The 19260-nt window shown below is 39.9% G+C and overlaps 2 protein-coding genes across 3 annotated transcripts; both read left to right on the plus strand.

The window, feature by feature from the left end:
• Nucleotides 1-4409: 4409 nt before the first annotated feature.
• LOC145469399 (uncharacterized) lies at nucleotides 4410-8951 on the plus strand. Its single transcript, XM_081453103.1, has 6 exons — nucleotides 4410-4974; nucleotides 5249-5375; nucleotides 5505-5651; nucleotides 6150-6260; nucleotides 7057-7225; nucleotides 8366-8951. The coding sequence occupies exons 2-6, from the start codon at nucleotides 5274-5276 to the stop codon at nucleotides 8824-8826; spliced, it is 990 nt and encodes a 329-aa protein (XP_081309229.1). The 5' UTR covers nucleotides 4410-4974; nucleotides 5249-5273; the 3' UTR covers nucleotides 8827-8951.
• Nucleotides 8952-11245: 2294 nt separating this feature from the next.
• LOC145469404 (uncharacterized) lies at nucleotides 11246-19221 on the plus strand. 2 transcript variants are annotated; one of them, XM_081453110.1, is made up of 5 exons: nucleotides 11246-14797; nucleotides 14964-15110; nucleotides 15570-15680; nucleotides 16044-16212; nucleotides 16952-19221. In XM_081453110.1, exons 3-5 carry the CDS (start codon nucleotides 15579-15581, stop codon nucleotides 17239-17241), a joined length of 561 nt encoding a protein of 186 aa, XP_081309236.1. In that variant the 5' UTR covers nucleotides 11246-14797; nucleotides 14964-15110; nucleotides 15570-15578; the 3' UTR covers nucleotides 17242-19221. The 2 variants fall into 2 exon arrangements, with proteins under 2 accessions (XP_081309236.1, XP_081309237.1); XM_081453111.1 differs by having other exon boundaries at nucleotides 11246-15110.
• The last annotated feature ends 39 nt before the right edge of the window (nucleotides 19222-19260 follow it).

Raw genomic sequence — 19260 nt, forward strand, 5'->3', positions numbered from 1 at the left:
TATCAATCCTTGATTTATATAATTAGCGAGTAATCACGCGAATAGCAACATCCATCCTGCCTATAGATCTTTGGAATGTATTTTTGTCGTTCCAGATAACTCTCCGGCTTCAGATAACCAAATATTAAAATGATTGGCAATTTCAGTTCAACAAACTGCCACTAAGCCGTAGTTATGGAACGCCAGAACTGTCTCATGATACTTTTTATTATATTGGGTGGTTATGTCATTATATTTAGTACTTATGTTATTATATTCGGTGATTAATTCATTATACTCGGTGCTTATGTCTTTATATGCGGTGCTGTCTTCATTATATTCGGTGCTTCCCTCGTCATATTCGGTGCCTTCTTCGTTATATTAGGTGGTTTTTTCCTTATATTCGGTGCTGTTTTTGTTATATTCGGTGCTTTCTTCGTTATATTCGGTTCTAACTTTGTTTGGAATAAGCACCGAGTATAATGAGTTAATCACCGAATATAATAACATAAGTACTAAATATAATGACATAACCACCCAATATAATGAAAAAAAAGTATCATAAGACAGTTCTGGCGTTCCATACATAGCCGTTCTTTTAGATTCCTCCGCAAATTGTAATGTGCCGTGGTTGATTCTTTTCACAGTGCCGTCATGGTTTCCGACTTTTTAAAGACCTTTCTCTGAATTTGTGTTTCTAGAAGTCGGAGAGTGAATGTTTTTGTTTTTTCTCGCTAAGTGAAGATTCATGGCCCCAGGCTAAAACTGCGTAGGAGTACAGGAAGAATGTTTATTTATTTTCACGCAAAAAGTCTGTTCAACGGAAGTTTCTGGTCAAATTTAATCCCCTAGTGAGGTTTTTTTTTACGACACGATCAGGGATAGGGCAAAAGGGGTTATCTCTTACTCTAATGGCATCCAGTACCTTCACGTATTATGTTACCGGCCACGCGCGTTGCGTGGGGTTTTTCGTGGAGAATGAAAATGCGGCGAAATTTGAAAACGGAGGTTTCACTCTCAAAATGTCTTTCAATGTTTTCCGTCCACACTACGCCGGAGGAATTTAAAAACGTAACAATCACTGGTTATTTTGGATTTGTGTTTGAGGAAAACTCGGTCAGGAAAATCACATGAATATGGTGACGCAATCGTTTTCGAAAAGCTCTGTTTTCAAAATATTTTCCGTCCACACGAAAACGAAAAGCCGGCGTTTTCCTCCGGTTTGAAGAGCGTTTTCGAAAAGCTCGGTTTTCGTGACGGATTAGTGTGGACGGTAGACCTAACCGTAGAAACAAAGCTGCCGGTTTTCAAATGTCTCCTGCGTGTTAAGTGGACGGGGCCTAAAGCCATTTGGGATGTGATGGCTATAGACCCTGATAAGATTTCTAAAATCGGGAGAGATCTAAAATTAAAAATAATGTTGGGATTTCACTTTACTTCGAAAATCAGTCATACTTGCATACTTATATAAGGAGCCAACGTTTAATTTCTCCTCTAAGTATCGCTACAAATAAATGCACGAAAGCATGAGAAGATACAAGTTGTTACGAGTGGGTCCGGAAGGGAAGAGTTGTTTTCATAACTTCCAGCTAATGTGAACTGGCAAGTTTCCCAGTCTCGCCCTGTTTCAGTTTCACTCACTGTCTCCTTTGCCTGAATGTTTGCTCGCCGTCACAAATTAATTATGCAGGTCAAAAACAGTCAAGGGTTTAAGCCGAGTGTTCCCCTTGTTTTCAGAACAACATGCAGATATATTGAACGGTTTTTCAAACCTGTAGAACAACCAGATGAATCGCAACCATGTTTATTAGGTCCGCTCCGTTTTCGGTCTGATCTAGTGTTGACGAAAAACTTTTGATGCGTTTTCAGAATGAAACTTCCGTTTTTGGACGGGCCTCACAAACTCGCCTCTGCCATTAATTCAAATTGCGGAATCTAGTTATCTTTGAATCCTCCAACACCTGCCAGCCTACAGTGTTTGTCTTGGCAGAAAAGACAGGAACTACTTGAAGAAACGTGTTAATGGCTCAGAAATTTTCCGGCGGTGTTCCAAACGGGGATGAAAGAAATGTCGCCGAAGGTATACGGGAGATTTCCGACAAAACGTTTCCGTACCGGAAACATATCACACTCTGAATTCAAGCCTCAAAGGAAGTTGATCACCGAACAAATTGGAATGTTGTCCGCCGGTAGAAATCTTAGACTCAAATTAATTCTCTCACTAGCTTTTAAACGCATCGCATATGTGTTCATTTGCCTACAGGATACTTCAGATAACCAAACATTAAAATGATTGGCAATTTCAGTTCAGTTAAACTTCCTAAGCCTCACTCGATCTTTTGGATTTCGCCGCAAAATTTCAATGTGCATTACCATCGTTTTCGAGTTCATAAAGACCTCTCTGCATAATCTGTATTTGTTCGATAGAAAAACGTCTAAATGTTGAAACATCCGGTGGGTTTTGACTGATTTTTCTCGCTAAGTGAAGTTTCATTGCCCCAGACGCTCCTATCATACTGCGTAGGAGTATAGGAGGACTTTTTTTATTTGTTTTCACGTCCAAAATTCAATAAAAAGGAAGCTTCTGCTCAAATTTAATCTCCTAGTGAATTTTTTTTTTATGACGCGATCAGAGATAAGGCAAGTAGGGTCATCCCTTACTCTTGTGCCACCCAGTTCCATCGCGGATAATGTTACACCACGCGCGTTGCGTAGGGGTTTTTCGTGCAGAATGAAAATGCATCTAAAGCCCCGCACTACGCGGAATAAATTTGAAAACGGAGGTTTTACTCTGAAAACGCATCAGATGTTTTCCGTCCACGCTACGCCGGAGGAATTTAAAAACGTAACAATCACCGGTTATTTTGGGCGGGGGAATCACATGGTTAGGGGAATCAAATGATCCCAATTAATTTAAAAGTGTTCGTAAAATTTGGCCTTTGCTCGAATTACTCGCAGAAATTAGATGAGTGCTCGCTTGCTCGTGCTCGCAAAATTTTTTGCAACTGCTCGTATACTCAGATTCTCGTTAAAATACGCTCGATTTCCGTATGGCAAAACTGGGAAACATGCTTTCTCGTTTTGCTGACGTTTTATTGAACCTGACGCACTTAAGAGTTTTTCGCGAAAGGCACCCGCAAAAGTAGAAAGTCATCTAGAGACATGAAGACATGAGGAATATTACTAATACTATTTTACCTTCAGAGCTTGTCAGATCTGTATGGTTTCAATTGGTTAAATCCTATAAGCCTCCAAATGAAGCTTCATTGCGTTGAATCATTTTCAGTCAATCAGCGGGAAACCAGTTTGCCAATCAAAGAAATCGAAAACTCGGAATGCTTGTTAAACTCAGAATGCCACGTTGTGTACATTTCCTAAGAATAAGACCAAAAAAAAATTCTTCCATGTCACAACACTTCAAAGTCTGGTAGTTTTTAACTTCTTCTTGTGGGTTGTTCACAGAGTCGGGTTAGAAAGCTTTAGATCACCTTGAATGTCCACCCACTGAAGCTCGCTGAATCACGTGAAGCTACGTGACGTAATTTGCCATCAAACAAGGCATAATTGGATGTAAGCTGCTGGGATTGTTGGAACGGGATTACGCCCATTGTCCTGTTTTGGAGGTGTCAGCCAGATTACTTGGCGCAAGGCAACGCCATCTGTAATTTTTAAGGTGCTCGCTGCTCGCAACACAAATTTGGTCACTGCTCGTCAGTCGCAAAAATAAACGCACGGCTCGCTTGCTCCCAACCTGGGGGGTACTCCCTCAGATGGGCTATATAGGTATGTACAGCGCCAAAGGGTACAGTTTTTCGGCTCGGAGTTGGTCATAAATAGGGTATCGATTTTGGCCAATTTTGGCCTTAAATAGGGTATGGCTTTTGCACTCTAGTCTTGAATTGGGTATGTTTTTTTTAGAGGAAGCTACTTTTTCATCATTATCGATAAGACCATCAACAAAAAGCCCATCATAAATTATTTTTAGAGCAACTGTGCCAGCCGCAACGGTCTTAAATAGGGTATCGAACTTTTGAATGAATAGGGTAGTGAAAATCGCAGATTTTGGTAATAAATAGGGTAAGGGTTTTGGCCTGGGAGCGGGCCGCACACCCCCACCCAATTTTTCTGGGAGTACCTCCCCGGGGCCTCCAAATGCTCGCAAACTGACCAGTCGATACCCCTGTGATTATCGTGACGTCATCGTTTTCGAAAGGCGTTTTCGATCCACACGAAAACTAGCCTCCCGACGCAGACGTTCTTTAGGCTCGTCACGCAAGTAAGCTATCATTGCGTGACGAGCCCAACGATTTTTATTTATTTATTTATTAAGCTTCGGCCTTCTATTACATATAAAGAAAAAGAAATAGAAGAGGAAGCAAAAAAAAACAAAACAAAACAAAACAAAACAAAAAAAAAGACAGACAGCACAACAAAACAAAATGACCAGGGGAGCCGCTACAGCTTATCGTCCCTCCAGGAGGCTGTCGAAAACGAAAGGCCAGGGTTTTCAAATTCCTCCCGTTTTTAGCACGTTTTCGAAAACCTCTGTTTTCGTGACGGATTAGTGAGTACGGTAAGCCTAACCGTAGAAATAAAGCTGCGTTTTCAAATTTCTCCGGCGCAGTGTGGACGCTGCCTCAGATTACGCGGTCCAGAGAGAGTGGCGCCAGAAATGTACACTGGATGTCGCCCCGCAGTGACCTTTTCGTGTTGTATTTAGCTTGAGAGCAGAATCTTGGCAAAGAGGATGAAATAATTAAGGAAAGCTGAGCCCAAAGGGTCACGTTTAATGTATCTTCATGGCAAAAAGGACCAATGGAAACAAAAGGGTCTCTAATGATCGACTTCTGGAATGAAAATAAACAGGATGTCATTACATATTTTTGTTTCTGATTACACTGCCGTGGCTCTAATGAATACTTCCCATAAAATTGGCTTCGACACAATCTTCTCGTTTCTCAAGTGAGCAAGTATTTGGAGTGCCTCTCGGAACAGGTAAGTGTTCTTTTCACCGTAGATTTTGCCGCGTGACTCGTATACTTTTTACACTCATATAGTCCCAAAAGGCGCTTAGTTTCCTTCCGTTTCCAGGCTTTAGCCTTGAACCTCGCGTACGTAAGTTCCTGGGATTTTTCTCTTTCAGCCACATTTCTTTGGGGCACTAGCTAGTTCCGATATATGGAACCTATTGATATGCTGGTGAATCAAGTGTTCGAGTTTGATTGAAATTATTCTATCGTCAAATTTCTATTTATTATTGCTTTAATAGACAGCCTTTAAGGTCCCAGTCCCAGATGGCGCGCTTTCTCCTGGTCGTATTCGTCTTGCTAAGTTCTACATCTGGTAGCCATCTTCATAAAGGTGACGACCTGACCGAAGGTTCTCCTTCTAAAAAGGTATTTTTACTTTGCTGGTAAAAGCTTCTGTTCTCTTCGACTGATCTTCAAAGTATTAGGTTATTGTAGTCTTCCTGAGTAAACAAATAGTTCTTAGTGGATTTATGAAAAAACTGAAACATTTACCAGGTCGTGGATTTCACTGTTCACATCAGCGAGGCTGGAGAAAAATACAACGAGAAGATCGAGGTGGATCCAAACAAGCGAACAGAATTGTTTCAAGTTCCCGCTCATCCTGGAGTGGATCGCAGTGACACCTTACATGACTTCAAACAAGTAAGCTGTCTGATCTGTTTTTCTCTCGAGAGACTGCTTATTCAACTCCAGATTTCTTGTGAGGGGAAAGTAGAAAGTAAAGCATTGTACTGAACAGCAAACAAGAAGTCGTTAGGAAGTTAGTCGGTGACTGCCAAAGTTGATCTTGGCTCGTTTACAAGTCACCGTGTTTATACTAGCTTTAAGTTTCCAATTTTTATCACTTCACCAGTTGGAGAAATCTTTTTGTTCTTTCCCGAATAGAGGCAGCTCGAGGTCTTTACTGTCATTTCGTTATTCTTCCTTTCCTTTCATCCAAACATTCTTTACAATCCTGTGACAGTTTTGTTACTTTATACAGTCTTACAATATCTTTCGGCTTTCTTACTTTGGTTAGTTTGTTGCTAATATGCCATACATGTATTCAGTTTTCCTTTCCCCTAAGCTGTCAAGGGATATTTACTGCCAAAGCACGTCCCTTTTACGTTGAAATATAATAACTTATTTTTGTCATCACAGAAACTTACCATCGTGCGATTCCCCGACAGCAAGAATTGCTATGTCTTCCCTCTTCAAAACGAACAATCCGCGCCTAAAAAACTGATCAGAGATCTCGTGGAGGCCAAGCAGGTAAGAACATGAAATTTAAAAAAAAAAAAAAAAACATTACATGTAAATGGGAACAAACACGTCCTTCATTCCTCTTAGAACTCAGATTCCAGACATGAACATAAACACACCGACACATCAAATTCCTCCGGTTTGAAGAGCGTCTTCGGAAAGCTCTTTTTTCGCCACGGATTAGTGTGGACGGTAGGCCTAACCGTAGTAGAAACAAAGCTGCGTTTTCACATTTTCTCGGCGTAGCGTGGACGCCGCCTTGCGCCTAAATTTACAAGTAACTCACTCACTGAGACAGGACGTTTATTAGGCCTCCAGTACGGGCGAAAAAAAAATTAACACTTATTATTATATGGCAAGGTAGTCTTGAGGTTTAGAAGAATTTTGTTGAATAAATATCAGACTGAAAAGTTTATTTCTTTTAAATCTTATAGTAATATGAATTTGCTGCGGTCTGTCTGTACTGCCACGACCTATGAGACCAATTTCGATATATTAAAATTCCGCCTAAAACAATAGACCGCAGCACAAGGCTCCGAAGAATAAATACAGAGTTTGTGGGGTTTATTCCCCAGAGCCTCGTGCTGAGGTCTATTGTTTTAGGCTGAATTTTAATATATCGAAATTGGTCTATTAATTTTGATAATAGGTCGAATCTAATTTTTAGCTAATCCTTCAGTCCAAATTGGACCGCATGAAGTCCTATGAAATATACTTACTCAAGCCCTCGCCAGGTAAGGCAACGAACGGATTCAACACGAGAGGACATGGTTGACACTTATTTTTTTTCCGTTCATTCCATCAGACTGTTATTACAGAGACCAGGCGGGTTGATACCACATGGGTCACTGACAACGAAGTGACTGACCGTGCTGTCCTTGGTGATGAATTAACAGAGTTTTGTGCGCAGTATCGGATATACCACGTGAGAGAGGCGTTAGAGAGTCTGGAAGTGACAGGCATCCGAACAGAAGGTGAGGTGATAGAACTTACTACATCCTTATGCATTCAGAACTCCTCGGTAACACGAGGCTCCCATCTTTACGAGAAACCAGAAACTGCAAGGGACCGCATACGATTAACGCTGCCAACGTAGGATCTACAAGAGATCTGATCAGCCAAAAAAATGTATGAAGACAAACAATAGACTGCAAGACTGATACTACGTGAAAAACGTTTCGAGACACCAACATGACAAGAACCGATAAAGTAGGATCGCAACAGTGGACAGCTGTTTCGCCCTTCTCGGGGCTCGTCAGCACTGTGTAGCGAAGATATGTAACGCCAGCCCAACAGCCAACGCACGTAAATTGCAAAATGACCCGTTCACTAGATCAAGTTCCGTACTTTGAACTCACTTGCACCCCGAAACACGCGTTGCCACATCACGTGTTTCGGGGCGCAAAGAGACAGAGTGTCAAGATTGATGTCTCGAAAAGCAAAAGAATAAATGTGGCTAGACAAGGCCAGCCTAAACATTTAAACATTTATTCTTTTGTAAAATTTAAAGCTCTTTTTGTCGCCAAAATGTTTCGTGATCAGATCGCCAAGCCTTCTTAACTTAACAACGATTTCAAATTCATTCGTTTTGCTTTCGAGGTGTGTCAGAAATTTGAAGCCGTTCTGCGTGAATAGAAATCTTTCCCGAACCTGTCAGATACACACGCTTCGCGCTTGGGCCATAAATCGATGGGGAAAAACTCGGTCCGTAACTTACAGTACGGCCTTCGAACTCGGTTATTAAGAGGTATATGCAAATTGAAGCTAAGGTCAAGTTCAGACGCCGTACTTCACATGAGCCGAATCGAATGCAAATGAGAAAAATCCTCTCTTCAATTCTCCCTCATTAGCATTCGATTCGGCTCATGTGGAGTACGGCGTCTGAACTTGGCCTAACTGACTTGATTCCAAACATTTTAAGAGCTTGCGAAACTGGTGAACTTTGTAAATTGCTTTGTTGCAATATTAAAGAAAACATTGAATTTCAAAAACTGCAAAATTCCCCGAATCGCCTCCCCGTATAGAACTTTGTAGACTAACCCCTAATCCCTCCCCCCCCCGCCCCGCCTCCCGGGAGACAATTTGCATGAATGACTTCTTTGGTTGTTTTACAGGAAGAACAAATCGGGTGCGGAGACAGAGCGGAAGTGGTCTAGAAAATGGTACAGCACTGTGCCCAGGTGGTATGGACCTTAGTGAAGCCAGCGAAGCCTGTTCTGAGCCCAAATTAGACTGCAAGACAGAATACACTTGTGGTAAGATCGTTAAATGTAGAAATGTCACGCGTGACAACAATGCCAGGCGTGAAACAACTAACGTGCGTGACCGGCGTCTCAGAATTGGAAGAATGTTACGTCTCTTCAGCCGCAGAGGTTATATGGGTTTTCATTATCGCCCTCGACATCGACGATTTCGCAGGGATTCTCGCAGCCTTTCTCGTCGATCAGTCATTTGTAGGAATGTTCACATCACAAGGAAAGTCACAGTATGTTGCAAGTACATTTGCAGCAAGGCTGAAAATTCTGACAACGAAGGAGCAGAGATTTTTGAAAGGCGTTACATCAGATTTGGTTAATAACAAGGGAACCCTTCGTCATTATATTTCTGTCAACCGTGATTTGGGGCATTCTGGTTTTCATACTTTAGGAGGGCTCGAGGGAAGAAGGGACAACGTGAAATGATCAAGATGGTTGGAGGGGGGGGGGGGGGGGGCGATGTTCTACTATACAGCCTTGAGCCGTGACTGACTATCATAATTAGACATACCAAAAAACAGATGCTGTAGTTTGATTCATGAAAATTGCTTGAACCGTGTGGTCGACAACTAGTCTCTCCTCACAATATCGCTGCAATGTAAAGTATGAAAGTAAGGAGAAGATAGGTAACCATCATCTAAGGTAACGTGTCTTGATAGAGAGAAATTAAACGTGTAAGGTGAGAAAATTACCTTGACGCTGTTCTAACCCACAGACTGAAATTGTTTGAGAACCTTTCTTTTTTTAACTTCGTTCTTACTTAAGCAAGCTATGTTTTTATTTTCTTTACATATAAAATGGATGAAAGCGTCAGATTATATTACACGGCTTTCAGGGTTACGCATTTTGTTGTTTTCTTTTTTTCTTAGCTAGATTTCGGCCGGAGCGCGAGCTTCTCTCTCGAACAGCGGCTGGTAATCGAGCCCATCTTTTCTCGAGAACAGTTATTTCAGCACATCAACGTTGCTTCGCCAGTATCCTTTCTGAGGAAAACGAAACTTGGTTACTGGCAACGAAACCGCCAGCTTTGTTTTGTGTTTCTTAAAGTTATCATTGCCGGCCCATTTCGAGAGATCAAAAGATGAAGTTGCTAATCAATTCATACTTTCTAATGGTAGGATTTGTAGAGCTCATATCTCTTATATAACAAGGTTTTAATTACATGTGTTTTAACAGACCGCTCAAGATCGCTTCAAGCGTGAAACTTGACGAGTAACTGTAGTTTCTATAAAATTTGAATTTATACATTTCTTTCAGTGGTTCTGACACGTTCATCCCACATTTCCCAAAATTAAAAAAAAGTTTTCAGTGTTCTCTGGGATTCCCCCGCGGTTAAAATCTTAAAAACATCGGCCCACCATATACACTTTTTTTATCTTAAAATCACTGTCGAGGAAGGCAAGTTCTGACTAGGGAAAGATCGACTTTTAAAAATTTTAACGTTGGAAGAACTGCTGGAAAAAAAAATAAACTTTTCGATACTTTTTTTCTTTTCTTTTCTTTTTTTTTTTGTCGTCGTTCAGTTAAGTTAACTTCTTATAGCTAGCAATCACGGAAATTAGTGGAGGCCTAGTGGCTTCATGGTTAGTGCGCTCGTCTCCGGATTGAGCGGTTTGGGTTAGAGCCCTGGCCGGGGACATTGTGTTGTATTCTTGGGCAAGATACTTAAATTGAATCTCACAGTGCTTCTCTCCACCCAGGTGAAAAAATGGGTACCAGCGCAATTACGAATGCTGGGGGTAACCCTTCGATGGACCAGTATCCCATCCATGGGGGGAGTAGAAATACTCCTAGTCGCTTCATGCTACAAAAACCGGGATAGGCTCCGGTCTGATGGGCCACTTTGCTCTTATGCAGACTTTTACTAAAATTAGCTACCAGATAGAGTTGACCCAATGACGTTCTGTAAGTGTATACATATACATAAACAGAGAGATCAGAGGCATGGTTATAGATGAGAGATCAGACTTGAAGTACTTAGCGCCGGCTAACTCGTTACTTCATAGCATTAACTAAAACTTAAGGTAATGGGCGTTTACATATTTTTCAGAATATGTACGAATCATTCGGCATCTCGAAGTTTATATTAACCATAGGTTAGAGCGACATTGCGTCTATTTCAGCATGTTTTAGTGCCTTTGTTACAAGTAACCGTTGTGTAAATTTTTGTTTTAATAAATGATGCTACGAGAAAAATAAAAGAAAAAGACTTTTGCTTGATTCTTAGTAATAGAAGTGAACTCTTGTGTTCTAAAAGTAAGCCCTAAATAGACTGTACTCTTCGTTTTCGGGCAAACTGCACTTGGAAAATTCGACAACGCTTTAAACAATTGCTCAACACTAAGACGTCAACAAGAATTGAAAATTGTTAGACTGAAAACGTGAGCGTAAACCTAGTGTAAAGGTCACGACAGCTTTAACACATGTAGAGGCATAAAGCTGCTTAAATTAGAAACATACGAAAGCAGCTTTACGCTAGTTTACAAAGCAGTTAAGTTATTTTTCAACAGTTTTGCCGCTGGCGCTGTCTCAATAAAAACTGAGATTCCCAGTTTTTGTTTTAAACAAAGAACCATCTACCCCACCCAATCTAATGATGGGAATTAAGACAATATGAGAACTATGTCTGTTCCAAGTAGGGCCCTTTGTCTCACTTTAGAGGGATATTTATAGGGATATTTGGTTTTTTGACAGAAAGAGACTGGAGCCAAAAGAGTTGCTATGGCAACAGCAGTGCCAAGTTTCAAGAACACTGCTACATTATTTCTAGAGATATTGTTTATTCAGTATTTTACCATTTTTAGTTGCAAACAATATGACGTCATCACTGATCTAATTTGCATAATAGAAAAACGTCAATATCTCTAAAACGGAAAAAGATATTTCAAAAAGAAAAACGCCATTCTTCTGTATTTTGAAAGGCCTTTAAAATAAGCGGAAAATATTTTTCATGTCATACACACTTTAACTTCAGTGTAATGGCGGTGCGTGACATAAAGTTGTGATCTCGTTCATCAAAAGAATATGTATTTATCTCGGGATTCTTATGTTTGCTATATCGGTGTACCATGAAGGTACACCGTGACCAATATAGCGGCTCCATACTGGGCTCTGTAAATTTGTGCGAAATATTTCGACAAATATCTGAAGAGTGTCTTCTTTATTTATCTTCCATAAAGCCGCAATTTTTTGACTTCATCCAATGAATGGTTTTTGATTTATTATTATTTTTTTAATTCCGTGACATTGAAAACGGTTTATGCAAGGAAAGAAACGGAGTCTCACTGAGCAGTTTTCCTTATTTTCTCCCTTGAGTTCTTGTTCCTTGAAACCTTTCTTCCGCCATGCATGCTATTGTTTATTTAACTCTCTTTTGACAGGCTAAGTTTGACCTGTCGTTGCTTTCCTGTTTACAGTGTCCAGTAAATTGTGACACGATACATTACACGGGTCGCAGAGAGAAATAACTTGAAAGACGAAATCGTGACAAATCGTTAATGTACGTACTTAAATGTTTTTCTCAAGCTTTACCAGCCTTTACAAATACTGCCATTGAAATCAAGTTCACTTAGCTTTAAATTTTTGACATATTCGGTTAAAAGTTAACACATTTGCGGCTGCATATGCATGGTTTCTGGCCAAAAATGCGCTAAATATTGTTCGCGTATACCTGGGCCAGAACTACTCTGAAGGAAGGTCAGTTTAGGTCAATTGTGTTGGATGAGGAAGATCTTGTAGCTGTAGTACGTGGCTGTTAAAGCAAGCTCACATTTCTGAAGTGATTAATAATAGCGACCACTTGCACACTATTAATTTCAAGGGCTGTTAACTGATAACTGTGGATTCTGGCAGTTAAAATTTTCAAAAATTAGATGACTCGCTTAAAATTGCTCGTTCTTAGCAGGACGGTCTCAGAAACAGCTGTACCGAAACGTGATCAGAAAAAATCTGTGGGTAGGAAGGTTAATTTAGGTCCATTGTGATGGTTGACTGAGGAAGACCTTGTTTATGTAGTACAGGTATCAAAATAATTCGAAAGTTTCCGCGAAAAACTGGCGAAAAAGTTGTCTTTTTCCTATTTGATATTGAAATTCCGGCTACTTGTGATGGATATTGCGGTGAAATACTTATTATAACCGGGTGCACATATATAGTGGCGTCGGAGAGAAGCTAACCCCAAGGCAAGAAAAGTTTCCGGCCACGTGCTGTTTTCGCTAAAAAGAAAGAAAGTATGAAAGGGATTCCTGAAACAGATATCTCGAAAAACACGATCGCAGGTCGTTGTTTTATCTTGTTTATAAGCTGAAACTTCCGTAAATAATCAAGCACAAAGCACCGAGATCTGAATCCTGTAACTGAGCCGAAGTCTTTGATGTAAGTACTTGAGGCAACAAACGCTATAAAAGAGTGAAACTCTAATTCATAGTAAATCTCTCAAGATGCACTATCGATGAAGAAGCATGCACCTTGTAGATTGACGCTGAAAGCGTTATCTGTGAAGACATGCGGGTAATACGGAAAGAAACGGCTTTTCACTGAGCAATTTTCCTTATTTTCTCCCTTGTCTTGTTCCTTGTGAACTTTCTTCCGCTATGAACACTTTTGTTTATTTCACTCTCTTTTGACAAGCTAAGTTTGACCTGTCGTTACTGCCTTGTTTACAGTGTCCAGTAAATTGTGACACGATTCATTACAGTTTGCAGATAAAAGTGACTTGAATGACGAAATCGTGGCAAAGTCGTTTATACACGTGCATGACATTTTTTTTGAAACTAGACCAGTCTTTGTAAATACGACTGAACCCGTGCCATTGAAATCAAGTTTAAATTTAAGACAATTTACGATGCTTAAGGATGGTTTCTGACCGAAAATTCGCCAAACTTTTCCCGGTACCAGTTGTACGTTCAAAAAGGGGGAAGTATACTGGTGCCAGAAATACTCTGAAGGAAGGTCAAGTCAGTAGTGTTGGTTGAGGAAGATCTTGTAGCTGTAGTATGTGGCTACCAAATCAAAGTCACATTCTTTGAATAAAGTTGAGTGCGACTGTTTCACACTGATTTCAAGGGCTGCATAACTGTGGATTCTGGCAGTTTAAACTTTCAACAATTAAATGACTCGCCAAAAATTGCTTGTTGTAAGTTGTACGGTCAAATACCGAAACGTGGTCAGAAATACTTATTATAACCGGATGCGTATTAATAGTGGCGTCGGAGGGAAGCTAACCCTAAGGCAAGCAAAGTTTCCGGCAACGTGCTGTTTTCGCTAAAAAGAAAAGAAGTATGAAAGGGATTCCTGAATCGGATATCTCGAAAAACACGATCGCAGGTCGTTGTCTGACCTTGTTGATGCTAATACGTCCGTAAATAATGAATCCCGTAATGAGGAAGCGTTTGATGTTAGTACGTGAGGCAAAGCCCATAAAATGGTATAAAAAGAGTGCAACTAAAATCTGAAAGGCAGTTAGTAGCTGAAGACTGTGAGCGAAGAGATAGAAAACACTGAAGAAGAAGAAAACCAAGACTTCTTTACAGCCATGTCAAACGTAAGTGTGCAGAGCTGAAATTCACCTATAATTTAAGTCGAATCTTCTCAGTATAGGTTTCTTTCATACATACTTACATGCTACTACTTTCTTTATCACTTTTTTCGATTCGCTCTTTTTCCTCTTCTTCTTTTCACAAAATATGTAGTGGTGAAACAGGACCAAACAGGAAATAACAGCTTACAAGTGTTACTAGAAGCCCCCAATACATTGTTCGATAGCGTGACATAACATTTATTTTTCCGTCCGCGACTCGGATTCTCAGTCAGGAACATCGTAATTACACCAAATCTGTCTTTGGTTTCCTCCAACGGAGTCACCTGGACGAAAAATTGTAACCCCTGGAGTTCTATTAAAGGAGCTACGTCACGGTTTGCGCATGTTAAAAAGTTAAGCCTAAATTTATCAAGTTTGTCGTTCGCAATCCATGTGAATCTTCTCCATCCTTAACCATCCTTGTTTCTTAATGGTTTATTATTATATCTTTGATGTTTTTCTATCTTAGTAAACTATTATTTTCAGGTTTCCTTCAATTTAAAGGTATTTTTGAACGTGGCCAAAATTTCAGGACTGAGCTCCTTTAAGACTAAATTATTCTATTTATTCATTTCTTTTGATAGAAATTATTCGAAACCAAGGTACAAGTGGCGGTGCTATTTCTGGTGATAGTTGTCTTGTCAAGTTCATCCACTACAGCTAGTCGTATTTGTAAGTGTGCGCAGCAAAGTAAGGATTCTTCCTCTAAAAAGGTATGTTTTCATTTCCGGTTCTTTTTATCGAAAACTCTGAGATTCGAAACTAACCTGTGTATGAGAACCCTCTTCCCGGGTCGCGTAAAAATGTTTCCACTTCCTCTGCGCCCCACTAGCATACTATTTAAACTTATCAGGTGAGCTGTCATTTTTTTTCCACAAGGTCGTGGATTTCACTGTTCACATCACCGAGGCAGGGAAGAAATACAACGAGACGATCTAGGTGGACCCAAACAAGCGAACAGAATTGTTTGAAGTTCCCGCTCATCCTGGAGTGGATCGCAGTGATGTCTTACACGATTTCAAACAAGTACGTTTTGCTAACTATGTACACAATTCTTTGTGTACGCCTTAGAAAACTATTTTTCCATCTTTTACGTCAATGCTCATTTTATAATTAAACAAACTGATCATACTTGTAATTTCTGTTTTCATACTGGTCCTTTTCGCACGATATAAATTAAGCACTTACCTAAATTTGGCTCAATTTGGTCCGACTACAATTTCTAAAATCGTTTATGGATGAGTGATGGGTGATAGTGGCGAAGTCAAAAGCGAACTGCCCTTGCAGAGGAAATAATTTTTTTAACTGACATTTAAATATCAGCTTTAACCCTTGATAACTGCTGACTTAGTTTCTGTTTGCTTTATGCGTTGCTTTAAATTTACCCTAAGATAACAATTTTAAAACCCAGCTCTGATAGGGTACAAAAGACTTATGCTAGTCAGATCCTATACAAATTTCTCTTATTTTGGCTTATCGCTACAGAATCTGACCATGATGCGATTCCCGGATAGCAATGTTTGCTATCTTCTCCCTCTTCTAAACGAGGAATCTGCACCTGAGAAACTCATAAGAGATCTTGAGAAGGCCAGTGAGGTGAGAACAAGAAATCTATTTTAATAATGTTTCTGTTAAAACTCGTGGAGAATCTTCGTTCGTTCTTATATATTCTTATTCATTCTCTCTTCCATCTTAATTTTCTTACAGGAGATACGCCATGGTTTTCGCATCTTGAAAAGTTTTTCAAGTTCGCCAATCTTCTCCATCGTTAACCATCTTTGCTCCTTTACGGTTTATTATTATCTTCCAGTAAGCTACTATTTGCAGGTTTCATTTAATTTAAAGGCAATTTTGTACGTGGCGTAGCCCCTTTAAAAAAAGCTCCAGTCTTTTATTTCTGGCCCATGTCTTGTTTTTAATACGCTCTTACACTTATTTATTTTCCGTTCATTCCATCAGATGGTTATTACAGAGACCAGGCAGGTTGATACCACGTGGATTATTGGCAGTGAGGTGACTGATCGTTCTGTACTCAGCGATGAGTTAGCGCAATTTTGTGCAAAGTATCAAATATATCACATGAAAAAGGCTCCGGACTCGCTGGCTGCGACAAGAATCAAAACAGAAGGTGAGAAGATATAGAGAAATATATTTTGTCCCGGCGAAACGCCCATCCATTTTCTTATAAGAAAACCCCGTTAATACGGTCACCCCGTTAATATGGCCAACCACCGCATTCTGAAATCCCAGCCTGTGTAATCTTTTATAATTTTACCCGGTTTATGCGGCCACTCGAATCAATTATGCTCATCTTTCCATTGTTAATATTTTATACGCTGATCAAGTTTCAATTTTTTTTGAAATTATACCCTCCTTCCGGATGCTTATTGAAGAACAGTTGTTTAGACATGCAATTGTAGTAAGTCTGTTAAGATGTCACTCAATTTAGACCAGTCATGAGGTTTGATCCTACCCCGTTAACACGGCCACGGATTTTCATGGCCCGTTGGTGACCGGATTAACGGGGTTCTACTGTTTGGATTCAATTTCTGTCTATATGTCTACTGAGCATGATGTCTTCTCTACGCATGCGCATAGTCGCTAGCTAATGAGGCACTGTAAACATGCAGTGCAGAGCCGTAGCCAGGAAAAAACTATGACCGAGGCAATTTCCACTGTTAAATTCTCTTTTTAGGCATTAATGGTGTTTTTAGGATATTTAGGATGCCCATAAACAACTAGCGCGAAAAACCAATGACTGAGGCAAGTGCCTCGGTTTGCTTGTTACCAGCCACGGCACTGTAATGGAGTCAGACCTCTTCGCCAAATGATTTAATATGTTATTTAAATCTTTTGTTCTTGTACAGAAAATACAAACCGAAAGCGGAGACAGTCAAATGGTATCAACAGATTGTGCTCTGGTGGCATGACCCTCAGTACAGCTTACCAGTCTTGTTCCAATCCTAAACTTAAGTGTAGGGTGACCGACCGGACCTGCTACAAGTACGTAATTTGCGCCGATTTTGGTGGTCCTAACAATCCACTGCCAGAACTTTTCCGGCGACAGCTGACTGTCGTTGCAAACAGCGCGGGCAATCGTTGTCGGCAAGAGCACATTTGGAGAGCAATTGTATGCTGTGAGTATATTTGCAGCTAATTCAATGCATTGCCATTACAATACCTCGTTAGGATCTAAAAAGCCACTTATTTGTGAATTAATCTAAAGTGACTTCAATAAGTCCTAGCTTAGATGATGCATGATCCCTGAAATACTTGAGCGTCTAATTGCTCATTGCTTTCCAGCTAGATTTTTATTGCTTTGTTGCGGGAGTTTGCAAAACTGATCCTTTTTTTCAAATTTCAAACCAATTCTGTTCTGAGAATGTTATTGATTTGTATTCACATTTTTAATTACAAGATCAATATGAAAATTTTACTTATACTGTGTTCATATATTTTCCATAATACTTTTTTCGGATAATTTGGTTTTCCCTCAAGACGAGAGAAGATCGTTAATTCTCCTAACTAACAGAACTGAATTAGTTATTAGCAGAAAAGGAGAAAATAGGAGTTGAAATTGGCCATGAGAACTAACCATGAACACATGGCGCGATGTTGATAATGATATCAAACGTGACGTGACTGGCCACCAAACTTTAGATTTGGCCAAGCGAAACAAGATAAAGAACACAAACAATGCTCCCGCTAGTTCGAAAAACGACAGAAGTGGGGCCGACTAACAAGAACGAATGAAAACGAGTGAGCTTGTTAAAGAAAACCGTGCTTAATTAGTGATTGGTGACTAAGATAGCACTCACACAAATTTAACTCATGGCACTTATCTACAAACTAAACTCATTTCTTGTCGCCCGCTATGGGTGCGAAAATTCACCAGACACACCTTCAAACTGGTTTGTTGTCCAGCCACCTGACGATTGATGCTCATTTTGCGTCACGTGTTCATGCCTAGTTGCGCCTCTGAAAACTGTATATCAAGCCTTTTTGTATTTGTTTAGATCTAAATTTTGCTTTGTAGCTAAAGTTTTTTTTTTTTTTTCGTTAAATGAGCCAACACGAATGCTTTTACATTTGTGAACTCGATAATGACACTGGCGTACAGAGAGATTGTTAAAATTAGATGTTATAATTGATCAGATGTTAAAATTGACAGTTTTATACCCAGGATCTCTCTACTTTCCGTCCCATGACGCTCTCGGGGCGGGAGGAAGAGAGATCCTGGGAACAAGGTTGGGAAACGGTAATCGAAGTTATTATATGACTTCGTGTAAAGAGAAACAAAGTGACCAATTATCACCATAGGGTCGATTAAGTTTTAAAAGTTGTCTACATATACATGGCTGCGGCGCATCATTGTTTGTAATAGTCAAACCTGGCTTACCGCAATATGGATGGCCGTTTAAAGAGAGTCCGTATATACGCCTCATTTTAGCTATAAAGTCTATAACTCGCCAGGGCGGGGTTTCCCAAAAGCCGATTATACTAGTTGAGGATAATCGTTAATCAAGGTTTCAATCTCTCTGTATGAAAGTTTTTTTTCCAAAGGCAATGTTTTAGGGTTCCAGATTAACCGTCTTCAAAACTGGAGTACGGGATATAAACTTTGAAAAGATGTATAAAAACCGAGATGTAAACCAGGTCTAACTTAGACTTGCTGACATTGTCGGCTCTATAGCTAAATTTTAAATTTTTCGTATTCCAGAAATGCATGACTTTTATAGACTGTTTTACGACGAGCGATCAAAAGTACAATTTGTACTAGTTTGATTGCAATTTTTCAGTTGTATTGTTAGGATTTGTTGTATCAGTAGTGTCAGTTAAGTTTAAATTTGAATGCAGGTTTTCACTAGTGCATAAACATAAGCAATATTTACGGGCACAGTGAGGTAAGATGCTGATAGCTATAGCGACTATTGTTTGGAAAATTTCCTGGCAAAAAGCGGCACTGACTATGTCAGCCTGTTTTGTTTTTGCTTATGCACAAGAGAAGACCAGTCTTAGGTGCCTTCAGGAGCCAAATCGGGGAATCTGTCCCCTATTACGGCTCCTGGTGCCTTTTTATATAATAAGCGCTGTGTAACATTTTGCTTTTAATCATAAAGAATGCCTTATAAGAAAAGACTCTTGTTTGATTGTCAGTGATATAGATGTTAACTCT

This window comes from Orbicella franksi, chromosome 15 (assembly GCF_964199315.1).
Source record: "Orbicella franksi chromosome 15, jaOrbFran1.1, whole genome shotgun sequence".
NCBI lineage: Eukaryota > Metazoa > Cnidaria > Anthozoa > Scleractinia > Merulinidae > Orbicella > Orbicella franksi.

Bases quoted from the DNA above. Each gene is read 5' to 3' on its own strand.
- LOC145469404 (XM_081453111.1), top strand. From the start codon at position 15,579: ATGATGCGATTCCCGGATAGCAATGTTTGCTATCTTCTCCCTCTTCTA. The intron at 15,681-16,043 runs GTGAGAACAAGA...TCATTCCATCAG, and splicing joins ATCTTGAGAAGGCCAGTGAG to ATGGTTATTACAGAGACCAG. The intron at 16,213-16,951 runs GTGAGAAGATAT...GTTCTTGTACAG, and splicing joins GACAAGAATCAAAACAGAAG to AAAATACAAACCGAAAGCGG.
- LOC145469399 (XM_081453103.1), top strand. From the start codon at position 5,274: ATGGCGCGCTTTCTCCTGGTCGTATTCGTCTTGCTAAGTTCTACATCT. The intron at 5,652-6,149 runs GTAAGCTGTCTG...TTGTCATCACAG, and splicing joins CCTTACATGACTTCAAACAA to AAACTTACCATCGTGCGATT. The intron at 6,261-7,056 runs GTAAGAACATGA...TCATTCCATCAG, and splicing joins ATCTCGTGGAGGCCAAGCAG to ACTGTTATTACAGAGACCAG.